At 42.7% G+C, this 22,665-nt stretch overlaps 1 protein-coding gene across 1 annotated transcript in view; it reads left to right on the forward strand.

Annotated features, from left to right (window-relative positions):
* The window catches only part of JARID2 (jumonji and AT-rich interaction domain containing 2), a 690,587-nt gene that overhangs the window by 574,579 nt on the left and 93,343 nt on the right, over positions 1-22,665 (forward strand). Inside the window, 1 exon segment of the mRNA XM_053714761.1 lies at positions 1,818-1,910. Coding sequence (XP_053570736.1) covers positions 1,818-1,910 — 93 coding nt within the window.

Genomic DNA, 22,665 nt, shown 5'->3' on the forward strand with positions numbered 1-22,665 from the left:
GCGACCTGATCCATGGCTGAGGGCCGGAGCTACGGTGATCAAATGTACACCGGGAAGGCCAAGGAGAAATAGGAGTTGTATGGGGGTTTGGAACCCACAGTTCCCAAGGGAACTCCCTTTCCGACAATCACCCCACCTCTTGCTCTCCCTAGGGAGTACCAATCCCCAAAAGAGCGGAACTCTGGGATGAAGGGCCCCTGGAGCGACCTGGTGTAAATGTCAGCGGGTGTGCGGGAAGTTCCAGGAGCCCGGCCAGCCGGAAAGGGGTTAGGTGGTCAAAGATCAGCTTTTCTTTGAGGATGTACAGATCACTAAACAAGCAAAACTAAGAGTCCTGGAGATCGCGAATGACACAAAAAGGCCATATCCGGGATAAAAAGCAGTAAGCTGGGTAGTATTGGGGTGGGGGGCCCTTACAGCCCGGTATCCATGACACACACTTTCTGAGGTCCCAGCTCCTACTGAGCACGTGCACTAGGTATATGTATACTACTCTGTGATTGGCTGATGGTTGTCACATAGGGGGGGCCATCAAAAAAGGAAAAACATAAATGTCAGAAAAAAAATCTGTTAATTCAAAATTAAAAGTAAATGTTATTGCATTTTTTTTTTTAAGTGGTGCACTTGTTAATTATGCAATTCTTCTGTATTGGATAGTCCTTTAAGAAAAACAAATGCTAAAAGAAATTACACCAGAAAGTACATGTAATCCTAAATACTTGGTTAAAAATAGAATGCATTTATATTTTTCCCCTCATACAGCTGTTAAAATCAGATATTGGATATACATGATTTTTTACAATCTGACATATGCATTGCTTACAGAAATATAGGCACAGCTCACACTACTGTATTGTTAGAAGGGACAAGCCGCCATATGTTAGCCATGTAGCTAAGCGTCTGCAGACTGCTCCTTAATCTCTGTTTTTTTGGCAGATACTTGCATTTTAGCCAGTCAGTGCTGATTCGTAAATAACTCCACAGGAGTGAGCACCGTGTTATCTATATGGCACACATGAACTAGCACTATCCAACTGTAAAAAAACGTAAAAATGCACGGAGATAAGAGCTGGCCTTCAAGGGCTTAGACATTAGCAAATAAGCCTACCTAGGTTTAGCTTTCAACAAAGAATACCAAGCAAATTTGATGATAAAAGTAAACTGGAAAGTTGTTTAAAATTGCATGCCCTATCTGAGGCATGAAAGCATAATTTTGACATGACTGTCCCTTTAAAATTTCATGATTCAGATAGAGCATGCAGTTTTAAGAGACTTTTCAATTTACTTAGATCAATTTTACTTTGTTCTCTTGCATTCCCTTGTTCCAAGCATACCAAGGTATGCTCAAGGGCAGCAATGGTTGACGACAGCTGTACAAGTTACCCACAAATTGTGTGATGCTTTTCAGCTTATATAAAGTAGATATGTGTAAAAATGTATTATTTGTTTGCAAACCAAATGAACAAACTTGACCTAATTTTATCAGAATTTAATTCATTAACTAAATGAACTAATGAACAAATGCAAATTTGTTCATTTAGTGTTTCCATTTCATAGACAGGGGAAACTAAATGAAGAATGAACAGTTCATGAACAAATAAATATCTGACGAAATTAGTTTAAATTTGTTCATTTTTTTTGCAAACCAATAACGGAAGCTAATTTTTGCACATGTTATTAAAAAAGTGTCTCTCATATACACGTGCATATACCTTTAAATGAATAGTCTTTTTTTTTTTTTTTTTTCTTCTTGAAATAATAATTTATATCTTTATCAATGTTCCCCATTTATTAACTTTTTTCTGTGTCCTTCATAGGGAAGGTCAGTGTCGCTTACAACCTTCTACCGGACAGCAAGAAACATCATGAATATGTGTTTCAACAAGGAGCCCACTGTCGCTGAGGTTGAGGTGAGCTTCTATAAATATTACACTCAAACCAAAAAGTGCATGTGGTAAAAAGGAAGCTGTTGCCTGCATATGTATTACTTAGCGCTTAGGCAAGCGTTATCTAATAAGAGATGCGGTAAGGTCACAATTCTGCTGTATTAGACGTTTGTTCTGGTATTGAACCTTATGGCTCATTTTTCAGACCTAGAAACACAGTGACATTTGTCATAGTTCAATCAGAAGGAACTCATCACTTCACTGTGAGCATATTACCTCAGATTTTTTGTGTGGTTATAATGCTAATGTGCTAAAATGAAACCACTAATGAGATTTTTACCTATCTAGTTATTCATTTTTTTCACTCGGCTATAGCAGATAAAATAGAAGGATCAGGCTTCTGTAGCTCTCATGAATAATGTAATAAAATTAAATATACTTTGTTGTCTAGCCTGTGACTTGTATTTTAATGTCACTGAAAATTTAAAATTAAGCTTTCGTGGTTTAGACAACTTGCAATTTTAAACAACGTTCCAACTTACATTTGTTATTAAACTTAGTACTGCTCAGGTTTAGCAGTGCACTACTGTGAGTTAGCTGTTGATTGGGGGTTGCTTACATATATTTCTTGTCATTGGATCATCTGATATGTTCAGCTAATTCCCAGTAGTGGATTTCTGTTCCTTCAACAAAAGATACCAAGATAATTTGATAATAAGTTAATTGGAAAGTTATTTAAAATACTGTGTTCTATCTGAATCATGAAAGTTTAATTTTAACTTTATTGTACCTTTTAAGATGTAACTACTCACTGGGTGATATACAGAACTCCAATTACATTATGGGAGGACAATGACACACCACATAAGCATAAAAACTTTTTTCCTTCCTAAGATAGGGAGAGTCCACGGCTTAATTCCTTACTGTTGGGAAATACAACACCTGGCCACCAGGAGGAGGCAAAGACACCCCTGCAAAAGGCTTAAATATCCCTCCCACCTCCTCATTACCCCAGTCATTCTTTGCCTTTCATCACGTTAGGAGGTGACAGAGAAGTGTCAGAAGATATGAAGAGTCCTGAAAAAGGATATATGCCCTTCGAGATAGGACTGGAGTTTTAAGTAGTTATGTCAACCTCTCAGTGAGAGTATTGATGAAAGTTAGTCTGGAGATGCAGGGAAAGTTTTTCTGCGAAACCATCCAGACTACTGCTAACAGCTCCTAAGCAATCAGCGTGGACAAGTTTCACTGCCTGCTTTCTTTCACTCAAGTCCATGTCAGGAGTGCTGCTATAAGACTGTCACACTTAAGAGGTGGTATTCTGTTCCACAGCATGGATCCTGGAGGTAAGATTATTTAAATTTTTACACATAAAATGCTATAACAGGGTCACAGTGTGGCTCCTTTATACCTTGATAGGATCCAGGGTTAATATCATCTGAAGGGGGTTTATTGAACAGTTGGGGTTAATTAATCAGTGTAATAATTATTTACATGCTGCTTTGTGTGATTTTTTTCCTGGGCTGATAGACACTGTGTTTTTGGCTGAAACAAACAGGTTTCACTTTTAAGTTTCACTTTCATTTTTTAAAGTATTGCACAGCTCCTATTCCTTGCTGTACTTGTAATAACAGGGGAAGCACTGTCTTGCACTCCATGTGACCGGGTGTGGTCTATGTTCATTTCCTCCATTACGGCTAAGACTTGAACCTGAGGAGAGCGTTTCCTCTGTTAACTGTCTGGCTCTAGGAGGTGGTGAGTGCCCCAGCCATTGTGAGTATAAAGGTGCAGTTTTCTATAATAAAAAATGGTTTTATTTGTGTCCTCCTGTGGGTATAACCTGAGCTATGGAGGACTCTGACATGTTAGAAGGTACACCTTCTGTACTAAATCATATGGTGAGGAGGCCGTGGTTTTCCCGCCCACTTAATTATGTTCCACATGCCTTAACACCGTTATAAAGTCTAAGAAGGGAGACAAGCCTGCTAAGGCTCTTAGTCCCTTTGAGCCGTCTACCTCTCAGGACTCGGCGTCCCATGAGATTACTACCCTTGCTACATTATCCACTCCACATGCAGTTCCCCGTACCACATCTAATCCTCCATCCGGAGGGGCCCTTCTTCCTGTGGACTTTGCCGCGCAGTTACAAACGGCAGTGTCTGCAGCCCTCAGTGCATTACCTCGCTTTAACAAACTCAAGAGAAAGGTTAAAGGGACATTATACACTCATTTTTTCTTTGCATAAATGTTTTGTAGATGATCTATTTATATAGCCCATATAGTTGTTGTTTTTTTTTTTGTTTTTTTTTTTTATTTATTTTTAATGTATAGTTTTGCTAATTTTTAAATAATATTGCTCTGATTTTCAGACTCCTAACCAAGCCCCAAAGTTTTATGAGATTACCGTCAGCTACCTACTCCAGCTTGCTCCTGTTTGTGTAAAGGGTCTTTTCATATGCAAAATAGGGGGAGTGCCTTATTTCCCACTTGCAGTGGGCTTTCCAGCTACCTTTTCAACAGCGCTAAACTTGAGAGCTTCTAAGTAAGTTTTTAAACAGTTTTATACTGGATTTTTATATCAGTATCTGTGCATCTTATTCTTTATAGTAAAGTCTATTACATGCAGTTATATGAAAATGAGTGTATACTGTTCCTTAAAACATAGCTCTCCTGACCTGGAGTCATCTAAATATTTATCGGATTTAGCTATTATGTTCCAGTTATCCGATGATGAGTTAACCTCTGTATCTTCAGAGGGTGAACTTTCTGGGTCGGATTCCTTAGCGTCTAAGCCTCCTGCTGAGGAGGAACTGTACATTAGATTTAAAATTGAGCACTTGCGGGGTTTTTTTTTATTAAAGGAGGTTCTGTCTACGTTAGAGGTTCCAGAGGCCGCACTACCTGAAGATCCTATGATACCTAAATTAGACAGAGTTTACGAAGACAGGAAAGTTCCTTTGACTTTTCCTGTGCCGGTTAAGATGGCGAACATTATTAAGAACGAATGGGAAAGAATTGCTTCTTCCTTTTCCCCCTCGTCTACTTTTAAAAGGTTGTTCCTGGTCCTGGACTCTCAACTGGATTTGTGGGGCTCCATTCCTAAGGTGGATGGTGCTATCTCTACGCTTGCTAAACATACTACTATACCTCTTGAGGATAGTTCTTCGTTCAGAGAGCCGCGAGAAACCTTTCTGAGAAAGATGTTTCAACATACGGATTTTTGTTTCAACCTGCGGCTGCAGTTGCCACGGTTGCCGGAGCGGCTACCTACTAATGCGGCTCTTTGTCGGAAATCATTGTGGTGGAGTCTCCCCTCGAGGATATTCAAGACAGAATTAAAGCTCTGAGAATTGCCAATTCTTTTATCTGTGATGCGAACATGCAAATTATTTGCCTAAATGCAAAGGCCTCTGGCTTTGCGGTCCTAGCCCATCGGGCGCTCTCGTTGACGTCTTGGTCTGCAGATATGATTTTTAAGTCCAGACTCCTTTCTCTTCCCTTCAAGGGAAAGATATTATTTGGTCCAGGCCTGGACTCCATTATTTCTACAGTTACCAAAGGCAAGGGTGCCTTCCTACCGCAAGATAAGAAGAACAAATCTAAGGTACAACAATCTTGTAATTTTCGTTCTGACAAATCCCAACGACAACAATCCTCCTCCAAGCCCGAGCATCCCAAGAATATTTGGAAGCCAGCTCAGTCTTGGAATAAATCCAAGCCAAATAAGAATCCTGCCGAAAAAAATCGGCATGAAGGGGCGGCCCCCGATCTGGAATCGGATTGTGTAGGGGACAGACTGTCTCTTTTTTTCAGATGCCTGGTTTAAGGACGTACAGGATCCGTGGGTCCGGGAGGTGGTATCTCAGGGATACAAGGTAGGCTTCAAATCTCATCTGCCATGGGGCAGATTCCTTCTTTCGATTCTGTCTACCAAACCAGAAAAGAGGAATGCCTTTCTAGGGTGCATTCGGATCTATCCTCCTTAGGATTTGTTGTCCCGGTGCCTATCAACGAAAAAGGTTTGGGGGTTTTATTCAAACCTTTTCATGGTCCCAAAGAAGGAGGGAACTTTCCGCCCAATTCTGGACCTAAAGTGCTTAAACAAATTTCTCAGGATCTGAAGGACACTTACCTTCATGTTCCAATCCACAGGGAACATTTTCAGTTCCTGAGGTTTGTATTCCTGGACCAGCATTTCCAGTTCATTGCCATTCTCTTTGGCCTAGCTACTGCTCCAAGTATCTTTACAAAGGTTCTGGGGGCTCTTCTAGACCTTGCCAGAACTCAGGGTATTGCTGTAGCCCCATATTTGGACGATATTCTGGTGCAAGCACCATCCTTTCATCTTGCAGAAGAATTATGAGTCCCTTCTAAGTCTTCTTTGATCAAATGGATGGAAGATAAACTTGGAAAATAGTTCTCTTATCCCAAGTACCAGGGTGGAATTCCTGGGTACTATAATAGACTCCATATCCATGAGGATATTTCTAACAGTCCAGAGACGTTGCAAGCCAACATCAGCATGTCTTACCCTCCGGACCTCCTTGAGTCCCTCTGTGGCTCAGTGTATGTATGGAGGTGATTGGTCTCATGGTGTTCTGCATGGACATCATTCCTTTTGCCAGGTTCCGTCTCAGACCTTTACAACTGTGTATGCTGAGGCAGTGGAACAACAATCATTCAGATCTGTCTTAACAGATTGTATTAGACAGCCGGTCCAGATCATCTGTCCCGAGGGACATGCTTCTTATGACCATACTGGGAGATTGTGACTACGGACGCAAGCCTATCTGGATGTGGAGCTGTTTGGGGTGCCAGGAAGGCACAGGGGTTGTGGACTCGGGAGGAGTCCTCCCTCCCGATCAATATTTTGGAACTACAGCAATTTTCAAGGCTTTGAAGGCTTGGCCACTTCTGGGTTCGTCACAGTTTATCAGATTCCAATCAGACAATATAACCTCAGTGGCTTACATCAACCATCGGGGGGGGGAACGAGAAGTTCCTTGGCGATGAAGGAAGTATCTCAGATTCTGGAGTGGGTGGAGGCCTACAGCGGTTATCTATCATCAATCCACATTCCGGGTGTGGACAACTGGGAGGCAAATTTTCTCAGCAGGCAATCCTTCCATCCAGGGGAATGGTCTCTCCATCCCGAGGTGTTTGCAGAGATATGCAGCAAGTTGGGGACGGCGGAGATAGACCTCATTGCATCCTGTCTCAATACCAAGCTACCCAGGTAGGGGTCGAGGGGTCCCCAAGCGGATCTAATAGATGCACTAGCAGTGCCCTGGAGGTTGAAACTCATATCTCTTTTCCTCCATTACTGCTTCTTCCTTGAGTGGTGGCCCGCATCAAGCAGGAGCAGGTATCAGTAATCCTGATTGCTCCATCGTGGCCGCGAAGGACGTGGTTTGCGGATCTTGTTGGGATGTCCTCATCTCCTCCGTGGAAGTTACCTTGTCGCAGAGACCTGCTGATACAAGGTCCATTTGTTCATCAAATTCTAGATATTCTGAGGCTGACTGCGTGGAGATTGAACACTTAGTCTTAGCCAAGAGAGGTTTCTCTGAGAGTGTCATTGATACTCTTATTCAAGCTCGTAAACCAGTTACTCTGCGTATCTACCACAAGGTGTGGAGGACCTACTTATTCTGGTTTGAAGAGCGTGGTTTTTCCTGGCACAGAGTTAAGGTTGCCAGGATCTTGTCTTTTCTACAGGATGGGCTGGAGAAGGTCCTTCAAGTTCCCTACCGACCCTGACGGTTTTATTGCACAAGAGACTGGCTGAGCTTCCAGACGTGCAGTCCTTTGTTAAGGCTCTGATTAGGATCAGACCTGTGTAAATGTTGTTCTTTTGGTTTTGCATTAAGATTGCGTTGACATTAAGTTATCTTGGAAGGTTCTCTTTTTATTGGCTATTGCCTCTGCGCGCAGAGTTTCTGTTATCTCTGCTTTGCAATGTGAGTCACCTTATCTGATTTTTCATGCAGACCAGGCCTTTTTACGTACTAAATTAGGTTTTCTTCCTAAGGTTGTGTCAGATCGCAACATCAATCAGGAGATTGTGGTTCTTTCCTTTTGTCCTAATCCTTCTTTATCGAAGGAACGCTTACTTCACAATTTGGATGTGGTTCTATCTTCTGGCTACTAAGGAGTTTACCGAGAACAAAAGAGATAAAAAAGCACTTACTGGAAAAGTGGAAAGTGGGATAACAGGCTATTCAATGCCTGAAATACAATGACCAAGCATTACTTCCTCCGGTACTCGATGTAAGCAAACAATTCTCACAAGGCAAGACAAAGAAAGTGAGACAGTGTCGCTACGGACAGGGGAGGATTTAACTGTCACCTCTTACCCTATTCCGAGCCTGCAATTCTGTCAGTCTGGTTCCAATCCAAATAGGCAGAAGACGCCACGATAGGTCTCACCAACACCGGATGCCGAAAGCATCTGGGAGCTTGCCACGCTACTATTCGCAGCCAAGAGAACGTCACAGGAAGGAGGAGAAAGTCCGCGATCCAATGCAGTTCCTTGGGAATATCCTTGAAACGTAGAGCGGGTAAAGCAGACAGAGGAACAAACAGCCGCCAAGGATGTGTATAAATAAAATATAACTTTTATTCCGTATATCAAATTAAAAAGATATGTACAGGGGGGGGCAATATCATGGAGAGAGGAGTAAGCAAGAGGCTTACGCGTTTCGGCCGTAGATGGCCGTAATCATAGCCTAACGGTTACTGATCTTTTAAAAGCGGTAAAAAGTTCTAATTGGCTAATACAGATACACACCTCTCTCTCTTAAAGAACCATACAGTACAAAACATAATGGCATGATAGATGAACATAGCAATGGTTATGATAACGTCAGAATTCAATAGATAGATATAAATTAATAAATAAAATGCATATTAGGGAAAACATATGATGAAACAATCAGGTATAAGGTATTTGGAAAAATAATAATAAAACATAACGAGTATAATAAATAATTAAATTAATACTCTATAGTAAACACAACTGAATATATAGGACAACTCAATACAAAAATCCTGTAATGCAAAATTGATACATTATAAGCATAAAACACAAATGTGTATATATCAAATGCAGTGCAAGCTATTAATAAACAATGATACATATACACCACCGGTGTAAATCACTCCCAATAATTAATAAGATCATAATCTGAGTTTAAACCACAGGGATATTGTGTATTTAGTTTAAAGACCCAAAACATCTCACGTTTGATATTGTCATATTATCTTTTTAATTTGATATACGGAATAAGTTATATTTTATTTATACACATCCTTGGCAGCTGTTTGTTCCTCTATCTACTAAGGAGTTTAGACAATCTTTCTCCTTGTTTGTTGTCTATTTGGGGAAGCGTAAGGGGCAGAAGCAGTGGCGTATTTAGGTTTTATGCTGCCCTAGGCACTCAAAATTCTGCTGCCCCCCGGTCTCTCCGATTTTAGGCCTTTTTTGGCCATAATAATTTTTGGTTAGGGTGTAACTTGATTTTTTTTTTTTTTATGCCATGGCAAAGAGATGTTAATGTTTAAAGTGAAAGTAATTTTTTGGACCAAACTTTAACACCATCTATTCATTTTATAAACCTCTATGTAATCGCTAACTTTTTTTAAAAAAAAATACCACCTTATTTATTTTTTATTTAGTATTTTACTCACATACCGTTATTTATGTTCCTCCACCGACCTGCTCATTTCTGGATTTTTCTCTTTAACAAGTAAAAACAGTCCCACCTGCTCTTACGTGTTCATATGTGTGCACTCCATTTAAGCATGCTGTATTGAGCATTGCGTATTGATCTCTATAGATCGCTGTGTTCCGATGCCAAATTATCGCTACTGAAGGCAATGCTCATGCGTGTGTCAGGGTGCCAGGAATCAGACTGAGACGAGAAGTGCAAAAATAATCACACCTTTATTAATAGCAAAAAATAATTAAAAGTCCACAAGTCAAATAACAAGCCAGGAGTCAAAACCAGAACTGGTAGTCAGACGAGCCGAGTCAGGAGCCAAAGCGAATAGTCAGACGAGCCAGAATCAGGAACAAAGAAAACAGCAGAGTCAGGAACAAGCCAGGGATCAGGAACCAGGAAGGACGTCAGGCAGCCAGGTAATACACAGGAACTCTCACAAACCGGTCTGAGACAACGCAAAGGCAAAGCATACTGAACAGAGGCCCTTTAAATAATAAGTGATGACATCGCAATTCTGAGACTGCATCCTGTCTCACATGGATGATGCACACCAGTCTGGCCATAAAAGTTAGTGCAGGAAATGAGCAGCATCCCCCAAAATGCACCATAGTCAGGAAGAGAGGTGAGTAAAATGGCTGCCAGCCGCACATGGCAAACACAACAGGGAAAAAACCCTCACAGCGTGTTTGTCAGTCAATTCAATGAGACACACATGCATACTTTAATTAGGGGGCATATAGTTAGTCTATTCAGACGTCAATGGGGGACCTATGAGAATGAAGAAGACGATCTTCGTCATTTTAAAATAATTATTTTTTTAGAGCCAGGCGGAGTGACGGCAATTTACAATAGCGGATCTAAAGGTATAATTATAGTTTTATTATTACGAAGGAAAGAAATTCATGAATTAAACTCCACCTTTAATTTATTATGTACTTTTGCGTTGCGACATAGAGGTGCATGATAGTTTACTTTTCCTTTAAGCCTGCGTGTGTATGGTGAGTGTGTGCGTGTATGTCTGTCTAGTGTGTGTGATGTTTGTATGTGTAATACAGTGTGCATGTATGATGATTGTGTGCGTGTAGTGAATGTGTGTTTGCGCATGGTGAGTGTGTGCATGTATGTCTGTCTATTTAGTGTGTGGTGTTTGTATGTGTAGTGCAGTGTGCTTATATGATGAGTGTGCTTGTGTAGTGCATTGTGCAGTGTGCGTGTAGTGAGTGTGTGTGTGTGTAGTTTGGTTATTTAAACACCTATGTAGTAGTTAACATCTGTGTTAAATTATACCCACAAAAGCTTTATCTATACATTTTTATACAACAAACGGGTGGACATATATTTCATATACACAGGATGTAGGTTACATAGCCTATGTAGAAAGCCAGTAATGCCACATGCAGAGAGTCCACGATTTATGAATACACAGGGTACAGATATATCCAGAAATCTTGCATACAGAGAGTGCAGGTAAACAATCATTAGACAGGCTGAGCTTCTTCAAAAAATTTTTATCTGTTACAGATATCCTAACCAATCAAGCCACAACCCAAGTAAAAAAAAATAAAAAATCACTGTATATCTCTTTAGTAGACAAGGAGTTAAATAGACTTTTAAAGAAAGGTATTTCCTCACTCAGAGAGATTGATTGGCAGCATATACTGAAGCTATCTAACCAGTTTGAGCTGACACTTGCCCTGAATAAACACTTTTATCAGTTGAGGGGGAGAAAAGGTCAGCTCAGCACACAAACAGTAACTTTGACATAAGGCAGCAGTGCAGCACAGTTCAGCTTATACAGACAGAACACCTGCATAGGTTCCCCAGCCCACCAATTCCCTCTTCTCTCTACAGGAGCTCGTTTGTTGAAACTAATAGTCCACGGGGCCATAAATGATGAGTAGAAAAAATATATATCCGACTGCTGTGCTCCTGAACCACATGTTCCACTTAATTCTGTGCACACTCAAAAGGAAACTGCATGAGGCTGCATGTCAACTATTAGCTCCATCTAGTAGTGTGATTTAAAATAAATATTTTTTTCCTTGAAACCCCAGCCTGAACTTACCCAATGCAGCCTTCTCCCCACTTTTGCCTGCAACCTTCCTTCTTTCCAGAAAGATCTGCACATGGGAAAGAAGGGGGAGGTTAGAGAGAGGTAGTACTTTATTGGTGGTTAGTGTGTGACCTCACACTAGGGAGTCGGGCAGCCCCTCGGCACTCACTTAGGCAGGCAGTGATGACAGATCAGCAGAAGCTTGCTTTTTAACTATAACGTTCGGGTGCTGCTGAATCTTTCTTCATTACTGCCTGTCATTTGATGCGCCTGGGTTAGTTGATCACGGTATAGACTCAAAAAGTGCCGCCCCCTCCCAATCTGCCGCCCTAGGCCAGTGCCTTGTTTACCTAGGCCAAAATACGCCCCTGGGCAGAAGGCTACTTCGACTACCCTATCTTTTTGGTTTAGGAGTGTCATCCGCTTAGCTTATGAGACAGCGGGACATCGTCTTCCCGAGAGGATAACGGCTAATTCCACAAGAGCAGTGGCTTCCTCTTGGGCCTTTAAGAACGAGGCCTCTATGGATCAGATTTGTAAGGTGGCTACCTGGTCCTCCTTACATACATTTTCAAAATTTTACAAGTTTGATGTTTTTGCATCGGCTGAAGCAACTTTCGGGAGAAAAGTTTTGCAGGCTGTGGTGCCCTCAGAATAGGGCCCACCTCTTCCTTTTTGTTCCCTCCTGTTATTCATTCAGTGTCCTCTGGAGCTTGGGTATAGTTTCCCCAACAGTAAGGAATGAAGCCGTGGACTCTACCTATCTTAGGAAGGAAAACATAATTTCTTAAAGACACGATGAGTCCACGGATCATCTTCATTACTTATGGGATATTCACTTCCTGGTCAGCAGGAAGAGGCAAAGCGCACCACAAAAGAGCTTTTAAATAGCTCCTCCCTTCCCTCCCACTCCAGTCATTCTCCTTGCCTACGTTAGTGATAGGAAGCAGGTAAAGTGAGGTGTTAGGTTAGATTCTTCAATCAAGAGTTTTTTGTTTTATGAGTAGTGCCAGAGTGTGCTACTTTGTTCTGGGTGTAGCCTAGTCCATATCAGTCTCTACAGTAGAGCTCTGGTGGCTTTAGAGCTATGGGAACTGGTGGGACATAATTCTCACTGTGCCTCCCATTTTCAGCTACCCCATATCCTTCAGCCTGAGATTACTGACTCAGCATTGCTTATCTGTCAGGCCAATGTGAGGGAGAGGACCTCTCAAGCTTGGGAACTGCCCTACTGCCAGGCAGTGTTTGAGGTAAGTGCTGCCTTTTTCTGGGATCTAAGGAGTCTCAGTGTTTGTTTGATAAGCACTTCGGTACATAAGGGGTTAATGGTAAACCTTACTTATGTGGGGACAGTTTCAGACTTTCAGAAAAGAAGTCTTACTTGGGCAGTGATTAGGTGCAGGCACTGGGGCTGGAGTTATGTTGCTAAGTTTATTTTCACTAAAATGGAGGGCTCTGGTGGTTTCACTTTAGTTTTTTCCCTGAGAGGGAAGCAAAGACTTGCAGCATGCCCACGAAGGGCGGGACTTCCGGTTTTTGGAACCTCTGCTTGTAGCACTATTGCCAAGCAGTTGCAGGTCTTCAGATGTGCTGTACTGGGGTTTATCTGGGTTAGAGCAGCATGTAGAACACTTTTCATGCGCTTTTAGCACAGATGTGGTCCTAGTTCGGTTTTTCTGGCAGGTTGCAGTAACGGATCGTTTCTACAAGGGATCCGGTAGCATTGGTTAAGGTAGGAGCACCTCCAGCAGGTTGCTGTGGTGCAGAGGTTTAGTTATTGCTTAAATTTTCTAACCGTTTTGTAACTACAGCAAAATTAGCAGTTTGTCAAGAGAAAGAAAAACTGTTAAATTTAAAGAGACAGTAACGGTTTTTGATAATTTTATTTTATTGTTATTCCCAGTATTTTTTCTGCTCAATACCAATATTTTATGTGAAAAAATGGACCAAGATGAGGTGCAAGCTGTTACATGTGCTTTATGTCTTGATGCAAATGTGGAACCACCAATCCCTTTCTGTCCTACGTGTATTGAAAGGACTGTGAATTTTAGGGATAACATTTTTGCTGAGCCAATCTCCTCTCAGACAGCTGTTGTCTAAGAGTCCTCTGATGATGGCCAATTTCTGCAGCAACTTTCTCCCCAAGTGTCCCAAAAATTATCGCCCTCACCAGCAGTGCCCTGCACGTCTACTGTAGTTCCTTCTGGAATTTCACTACAGGACATAGCTTCTCTTATGTCTACTACTATCTCTGATGCTCTGTCTGCCTTTCCAATGCTGCAGGGCCATCGCAAGAGAAAGTCCATTTCTGCAGTTAGCGAGGTTTCTGATGCTGTGGTAGCTATCTCAGAAGTCTCTTCTCACAGATCTGAGGAAGAGGTTCCAGCTCTGGCATCTGAAGGAGAAATCTCAGATTCGGAGGAGGTGTTACCTTTGACCGACTCAGAAGTGGTATCTTTCAGGTTTAAACTGGAACATCTTCCTCTCTAACATAAAGAGGTTTTAATTACCCTAGATGATAGTGACTCCACAGTGATGGTTGTCCCCCCAAAGTCTAGCAAATTAGACAGATATTATGAGGTACCTTCCTTTACAGATGTTTTTCCAGTTCCTAAGAAGGCCTCTGAAATTATTAATAGAGAATGGGAGAGACCTGGTATTCCTTTCTCTCCTCCTCCTATTTTCAAGAAGATGTTTCCTATAACTGACTCAGTTAAAGAGGTCTGACAAACTGTTCCTAATGTAGAAGGAGCTGTTTCAACCTTGGCCAAGAGAACTACTATCCCTATAGAGGATAGCTGTGCTTTTATTGATCCGATGGGCAAAAAATTAGAGGGTCTAGTCAAGAAAACTTATGTTCACCAGGGTATGCAGTGGCAACCGGCGGTCTGTATAACTACCATCACAAGTGCGGCAGCCTACTGGTTTGATGCTCTGACTGATGCCCTCAGACGAGAAACCCCCTTGGACGAGATCCATGATAAAGGCTCTTAAGCTAGCTAATGCCTTTATCTTGGATGCCACCCTTCAAGTTATTAAGTTGGGGGCCAAAATTTCAAGCTTCTCTATCTTGGCTCGCAGGGCCTTATGGCTGAAACCTTGGTCTGCGGACGTTTCCTCTAAATCAAAGCTTCTAGCTGTCCCTTACAAGGGGAAGACCCTGTTTGGTCCTGAGCTGTAAGAGATTATTTCTGACAATACGGGAGGTAAGGGTCAACTTCTCCCTCAGGACAAAAAGATTAGGCAGAAAGGAAGACAAAGTAATTTTCGTTCCTTTCGCAACAAAAAGACTAGACAAAAAGAGAGGCGTTCTTACATTGTGTAGACCTCTTAGCTCTGGGAGTGATCGTTCCCGTTCCACCTCAAGATCAAGGTATGGGATTCTATTCCAATCTGTTTGTGGTTCCCAAGAAGGAAGGAACCTTCAGACCAATTCTAGACCTCAAGAGTCTAAACAAGTTTCTCAGAGTGCCATCCTTCAGGATGGAAACTATTTGTTCCATCCTTCCCTTGATCCAGGAGGGTCAGTTTATGACAACAGTAGATTTAAAGGACGCGTACCTGCATGTTCCAATTCACAGGGATCATCACAGGTTCTTAAGGTTTGCCTTTCTAGACAAGCATTTCCAGTTTGTGGCTCTTCCTTTCGGTCTTGCCACGGCTCCCAGAATCTTCACAAAGGTTCTGGGGTCTCTTCCTGCGGTGCTTCTTTCAAGAGGCATTGCGGTTGCGCCGTACCTGGACGATATCCTAGTTCAGGCACCGTCCTTTCAGCTAGCAAAATCACACATGGACCTGGTAGTGGCTTTCCTAAGGTCACACGGGGTGGAAGGTGAATCTAGAAAAGAGCTCTTTAGTTCCTCATACAAGAGTTACCTTTCTAGGGACCATCATAGACTCTCTGTTTGAGGATTTTTCTGACAGAAGTTAGGAAATTAAAGATTATCGATACTTGTCGAGCTCTGCAATCTTCTCCTTTTCCTTCTGTGGCCCGGTGCATGGCGTTAATAGGTCTGATGGTAGCGGCAATGGACATCATCCTGTTTGCTCGCTTTCATCTCAGAGCTCTGCAGTTGGACATGCTCAAACAATGGATCGGAGCTTATTTGGACTTGTCCCCTCGACTTCTATTGGCACAGGAGACAAGGGAGTCTCTTCTTTGGTGGTTGTCTCTAGATCATCTCTCCCAGGGAACATGTTTTCACAGACCATCCTGGGAGATTGTGACAACAGATGCCAGCCTTCAGGGGTGGGGAGCGGTTTGGGGCTCCCTTAGGGCTCAGGGGATATGGTCTCAGACAGAGTCTCTTTTGCCCATAAACATCTGGAACTGAGAGCGATCTACAATGCTCTCCTGACCTGGCCTCAGCTAGTTTATAAGGTTCCAGAAGGACAACATAACATCAGTGGCCTACATCAATCATCAGGGAGGAACAAGGAGTTCCTTGGCGATGACAGAGGTTTTCAAAATCAGTGGGCGGAGGCCCATTCTTGTTGTCTGTCGGCAATCGACATCCCAGGGGAGGACAACTGGGAGGCGGATTTTCTGAGCAGACAGACCTTTCATCCGGGGGAGTGGGAACTTCATCCGGACGTGTTCTCCAGTCTGATCCTCAAATGGGGTCAGCCGGAGTTGGATCTCATGGCATCCAGGCAGAATGCCAAACTTTCTAGGTATGGATCGAGATCCAGAGATCCTCAGGTGGAGCTGATAGATGCTCTGTCAGCCCCTTGGTCCTTCAATCTAACATATCTGTTTCCTCTGTTTGCTCTCCTTCCGCGAATGATTGCCCGGATCAAACAGGAAAGGGCTTCAGTGATTCTCATAGCACCAGCCTGGCCTCGCAGGATCTGGTATGCAGACCTGGTGGAGATGTCGTCTCTATCTTCTTGGAGACTTCCGCTTCGAAAGGACCTTCTGATTCAGGGACCTTTCCATCATCCAAATCTAAATTCTCTGAAGCTGACTGCTTGGAGATTGAACGGTTGATTCTAGCCAAGCAAGGTTTTTCTGACTCAGTCATAGACACTTTGATTCAGGCTCGTAAGCCTGTCACTAGAAAGATTTATCACAAGATTTGGCGTAAATACCTTTATTTGTGTGAATCCAAGGGCTACTCCTGGAGTAGAGTTAGGATTCCTAGGATTTTATCTTTTCTCCAGTAAGGATTGGAGAAAGGATTATCTACAAGTTTTTAAAGGGTCAAATTTCAGCATTATCTATCCTGTTACACAAGCGTCTAGCTGATGTCCCTGATGTTCAGTCTTTTCTTTTGCATGATGTACCGAGTCCACGGATTCATCCTAACTTGTGGGATATTGTCCTTCCTGACAGGAAGTAGCAAAGAGAGCACCACAGCAGAGCTGTCTATATAGCTCCCCCCTTAACTCCACCCCCAGTCATTCTCTTTGCTGGCTCTAAGCAGGAAGAGTTAAGAGAAGAGGTGTTAAACTGTTAGTTTTTATTTTATCTTCAATCAAGTGTTTGTTATTTTTAAATGGTACCGGTGTTGTACTATTTACTCTCAGGCAGGACATAGATGAAGTTTTCTGCCTGGAGGATGATGATCTTAGCATTTGTAACTAAGGTCCACTGCTGTTCCCACAGAAGCTGAGGAGTACAGGAAAACTTCAGTGTGAGGAACGGTTTCTTGCTATACAGCAATGAGGTATGTTCAGTCATATTTTCTGCAGAGACTGTGTTAACTCAGAAAGGCTGACAGTGTCCTCATTAGGGGAAGGATAAGAAGTAATCCTTGAGTTATCAGAGGTTTTTACTAGCTTGCATAAAGGGTTAATTTTTTGTGGGCACTCAGTTTATGTGAATTTGGGACAAACGTTTTTGTGTCTGGGAGTAACATTTTCTGTTTTATGGGACATTTGCTTGAGGGTTCTTTGGGGTTGTTTATAACCCACATGGCTTTCAGGCAGGGTTTGTTAGTTTTGTGTAGGCCCCAGCAACATCGAGTGAGGTGGGCGGGGCCTATATTTACAAGCAGCAAGCAACTTCTCCTGAGGTCCTGAGAGTCTTCTGAGGGACTAATTGAAGCTTTAAACTCCATATTATCGTTCCTAAGGGCAGGTAGGGCCACAGCAGAGCTGTGGCAAGGTGCTTATAGGGGTGTTTAACCGGTTTTAGACATATTTCAATCGGTTTTTTTTTTTCATTTGGGGGGTTTATTGCTTATTAACTTGTGGTGCAATCCTTCTAAAGCTTAGTGGGTACACTGTTAAAGTTTCAGAAAAATTTAAGCAATTTTAACCTGTTTTGCTGTTTGTGTATGCCTTTTTTTCTCTTAAAGGCACAGTACCGTTTTTGCAAATTGTGTTTTTTTCATTAAATAAAGTGTTTTCCAAGCTTGCTTGCTTTATTACTAGCCTGTTAAACATGTCTGACACTACTCATTGTTCAATTTGTTTAGAAGACATTGTGGAACCCCCTCTTAGAATGTGTCCCACTTGTACTGATATGTCTATAAATTGCAACCAGCATATTTTGACTTATAAAAGTTTGGCATTAGATGATTCTCAGACAGAAGGAAATCATGTTTTGCCATCTAGTTCTCCCCAAGTGTCACAACCAGTAACGCCCGCACAAGCGACGCCAAGTACTTCTAGTGCGTCTAATTCTTTCAACTTGCAAGATATGACTTCAGTTATGAATACTACCCTCACAGAGGTTTTATCTAAGCTGCCTGGGTTGCAAGGGAATCGCAGTAGCTCTGGGTTAAGAACAAATGCTGAGCCTTCTGACGCTTTAGTAGCCGTATCCGATATTCCCTCACAGTGTTCTGAAGTAGGGATGAGGGATTTTCTGTCTGAGGGAGAGATTTCTGATTCAGGAAAGATGTTCTCTCAGACAGATTCAGATATGACGGCATTTAAATTTAAGCTAGATCACCTCCGCTTATTGCTCAGGGAGGTTTTAGCTACTCTGGATGATTGTGACCCTATTGTAGTTCCAGAGAAATTGTGTAAAATGGACAAATATTTAGAGGTTCCTGTTTACACTGATGTGTTTCCGGTCCCTAAGAGGATTTCGGACATTGTTACTAAGGAGTGGGATAAACCAGGTATTCCATTCTCTCCCCCTCTTGTTTTTAAGAAAATGCTTCCCATTTCTGACACCATAAAGGACTCATGGCAGACAGTCCCTAAGGTGGAGGGAGCTATTTCTACCCTGGCTAAGCGTACAACTATACCTATTGAAGACAGTTGTGCTTTCATTGATCCTATGGATAAAAAATTAGAGGGTCTCCTAAAGAAAATTTTTGTTCATCAAGGTTTTCTTCTTCAACCTATAGCATGCATTGTTCCTGTAACCACCGCAGCTGCCTTTTGGTTTGAGGCTCTAGAAGAGGCTCTTCAGATGGAGACCCCACTAGATGATATTTTGGACAGAATTAAGGCTCTTAAGTTGACTAATTCTTTTATTACAGACGCCGCTTTTCATCTTGCTAAATTAGCGGCTAAGAATTCAGGTTTTGCCATTTCAGCGCATAGAGCGTTATGGCTTAAGTCCTGGTCAGCTGATGTGTCATCTAAATCTTAGCTTTTGTCCATTCCTTTCAAAGGTAAGACCCTATTCGGGCCTGCATTGAAAGAGATCATTTCAGACATTACTGGAGGATGAGTCAAATAAGACAAGGACCAAACAAAATAATTTTCGTTCCTTTCGAAACTTCAAGAGTGGTCCCTCTACCTCTTCCCCTGCTGCAAAGCAAGAGGGGAACTTTACTCAATCCAAGCCAACCTGGAGACCTAATCAGGCTTGGAACAAGGGTAAACAGGCCAAAAAGCCTGCTGCTGCCACTAAGTCAGCATGAAGGGGTAGCCCCCGATCCGGGACCAGATCTAGTAGGGGGCAGACTCTCTCTCTTTGCTCAGGCCTGGGCAAGAGACGTTCAGGATTCCTGGGCAGTAGAAATTGTAACCCAGGGATACCTTCTTGATTTCAAGGATTCCCCTCCAAGGGGGAGGTTCCATCTTTCTCAATTGTCTGTAAACCTGACAAAAAGAGAGGCGTTCTTACGCTGTGTAGAAGACCTTTTTACCATGGGAGTGATCTGCCCAGTTCCAAAAGCAGAACAGGGGCAGGGGTTCTACTCCAATCTGTTTATAGTTCCCAAAAAGGAGGGAACCTTCAGACCAATTCTGGATCTCAAGATTCTAAACCAATTCCTAAGAGTTCCATCTTTCAAGATGGAGACCATTCGGACTATCTTACCATTGATCCAGGAGGATCAATATATGATCACCGTGGACTTAAAGGATGCGTATCTGCACATTCCTATCCACAAAGATCATCACCGGTTCCTCAGGTTCGCCTTTCTGGACAAGCATTATCAGTTTGTGGCTCTTCCTTTCGGGTTGGCCACGGCGCCGCAAATCTTCACAAAGGTGCTAGGGTCCCTTCTGGCGGTTCTAAGGCCACGGGGCATAGCAGTGGCGCCTTATCTAGACGACATTCTAATTCAATCGTCGTCCTTCCAACTAGCCAAGTCTCACACGGACTTAGTGTTGGCCTTTCTAAGGTCTCACGGGTGGAAAGTGAATGTAAAAAAGAGTTCTCTTTCCCCTCTCACAAGAGTTTCATTTCTAGGGACTCTGATAGACTCGGTTGACATGAAAATATTTCTGACGGAGGTCAGGAAATCAAAGATTTTGTCCACCTGCCAAGCTCTTCATTCCATTCCTCGGCTGTCAGTGGCTCAGTGTATGGAGGTAATCGGACTAATGGTAGCGGCAATGTACATAGTTCCGTTTGCTCGCTTGCATCTCAGACCACTGCAACTATGCATGCTCAATCAGTGGAATGGGGTTTATGTGGATTTATCTCCTCAGATAAATCTGGATCAAGAGACCAGAGACTCTCTTCTTTGGTGGTTGTCACAGGATCATCTGTCCCAGAGAATGTGTTTCCGCAGGCCAGAATGGGTTATAGTGACGACAGACGCCAGTCTTCTGGGCTGGGGTGCAGTCTGGAATTCCCTGAAAGCTCAGGGTTTGTGGACTCGGGAGGAGGCTCTCCTACAGATAAATATTATGGAATTAAGAGCGATATTCAATGCTCTCCAGGCATGGCCTCAGCTGGCTTCGGCCAGATTCATCAGGTTTCAGTCGGACAACATCACGACTGTGGCTTATATCAATCATCAGGGCGGAACAAAGAGTTCCTTAGCGATGATAGAGGTCTCAAGGATAATCCAATGGGCAGAGGCTCACTCTTGCCAACAGTCAGCGATCTATATCCCAGGTGTAGAGAACTGGGAGGCAGATTTTCTAAGTCGTCAGACTTTTCATCCGGGGGAGTGGTAACTCCATCTGGAGGTGTTTGCTCAGCTGGTTCGGCTATGGGGCACACCAGAGTTGGATCTGATGGCGTCTCGTCAGAACGCCAAACTTCCTTGTTACGGCTCCAGGTCAAGGGATCCTCAGGCTGTACTGATAGATGCTCTAGCAGTACCCTGGTCGTTCAACCTGGCTTATGTGTTTCCACCTTTCCCTCTCCTTCCACGTCTGATTGCCAGAATCAAACAGGAGAGAGCATCAGTGATTTTGATAGCGCCTGCGTTGCCACGCAGGACTTGGTATGCAGACCTGGTGGACATGTCATCCCTTCCACCATGGTCTCTGCCATTGAGACAGGACCTTCTGATTCAAGGTCCATTCAAGCATCCAAATCTAATTTCTCTGCAACTGACTGCTTGGAGATTGAACGCTTGATTCTATCAAAGCGGGGTTTCTCTGAGTCAGTCATAAATACCTTGATTCAGGCTCGAAAGCCTGTTATCAGGAAAATGTATCATAATATATTGCGTAAATATCTTTTTTGGTGCAAATCCAAAGGCTTCTCCTGGAGTAAAATCAGGATTCCTAGGATTTTGTCTTTTCTCCAAGAGGGATGGAGAAAGGATTATCAGCTAGTTCCCTAAAGGGACAGATATCTGCTCTGTCTATTTTTGTTGCACAAGCGTCTGGCAGATGTTCCAGACGGTCGGCGCTTTTTGTCAGGCTTTAGTTAGAATTAAGCCTGTGTTTTAAACCTATTGCTCCGCCATGGAGTCTAAATTTAGTTCCTAGAGTTCTTCTGGGGGTTCCGTTTGAACCCATGCATTCCTTTTATCTTGGAAAGTTTTGTTCCTAGTTGCTATCTCTTCAGCTCGAAGAGTTTCTGAACTATCTGCATTATACAATGTGACTCTCCTTATCTTGTGTTCCATGCTGATAAGGTGGTTTTGCGTACCAAGCCTGGGTTCCTACCTAAGGTTGTTACTAACAGGAATATCAATCAAGATATTGTTGTTCCTACTCTGTGTCCTAATCCTTCTTGTAAGAAGGAACTTCTGTTGCACAACTTGGACGTGGTTCGTGCTTTGAAATTTTATTTGCAGGCAACCAAAGATTTTCGTCAAACATCTTCTTTGTTTGTTGTCTATTCTGGAAAGCGTAGGGGTCAAAAAGCTACGGCGACTTCTCTTTCCTTTTGGCTGAAAAGCATCATCCGTTTGGCTTATGAGACTGCTGGACAGCAGCCTCCTGAAAGGATTACAGCTCATTCTACTAGAGCGGTAGCTTCCACATGGGCTTTTAAAAATGATGCTTCTGATGAACAGATTTGTAAGGCTGCGACTTGGTCGTCGCTTCATGCCTTTTCAAAATTTTATAAATTTTATACTTTTGCTTCTTCGGAGGCTATTTTTGGGAGACAGGTTTTGCAAGCAGTGGTGCCTTCCATTTAGGTTCCTGTCTTGTCCCTCCCTTCATCCGTGTCCTAAAGCTTTGGTATTGGTATCCCACAAGTTAGGATTAATCCGTTGGCTTGGTACATCATGCAAAAGAAAACAAAATTTATGCTTACCTGATTTCTTTCTTTTGCGATGTACCGAGTCCATGGCCCGCCCTGTCTAATTCAAGACAGATATAATTTTATTTATGTAAACTTCAGTCACCTCTGCACCTTATAGTTTCTCCTTTTCTTCCTTGGCCTTCGGTCAAATGA

Source organism: Bombina bombina, chromosome 5 (assembly GCF_027579735.1).
Source record: "Bombina bombina isolate aBomBom1 chromosome 5, aBomBom1.pri, whole genome shotgun sequence".
NCBI classification, from domain to species: Eukaryota; Metazoa; Chordata; class Amphibia; order Anura; family Bombinatoridae; genus Bombina; species Bombina bombina.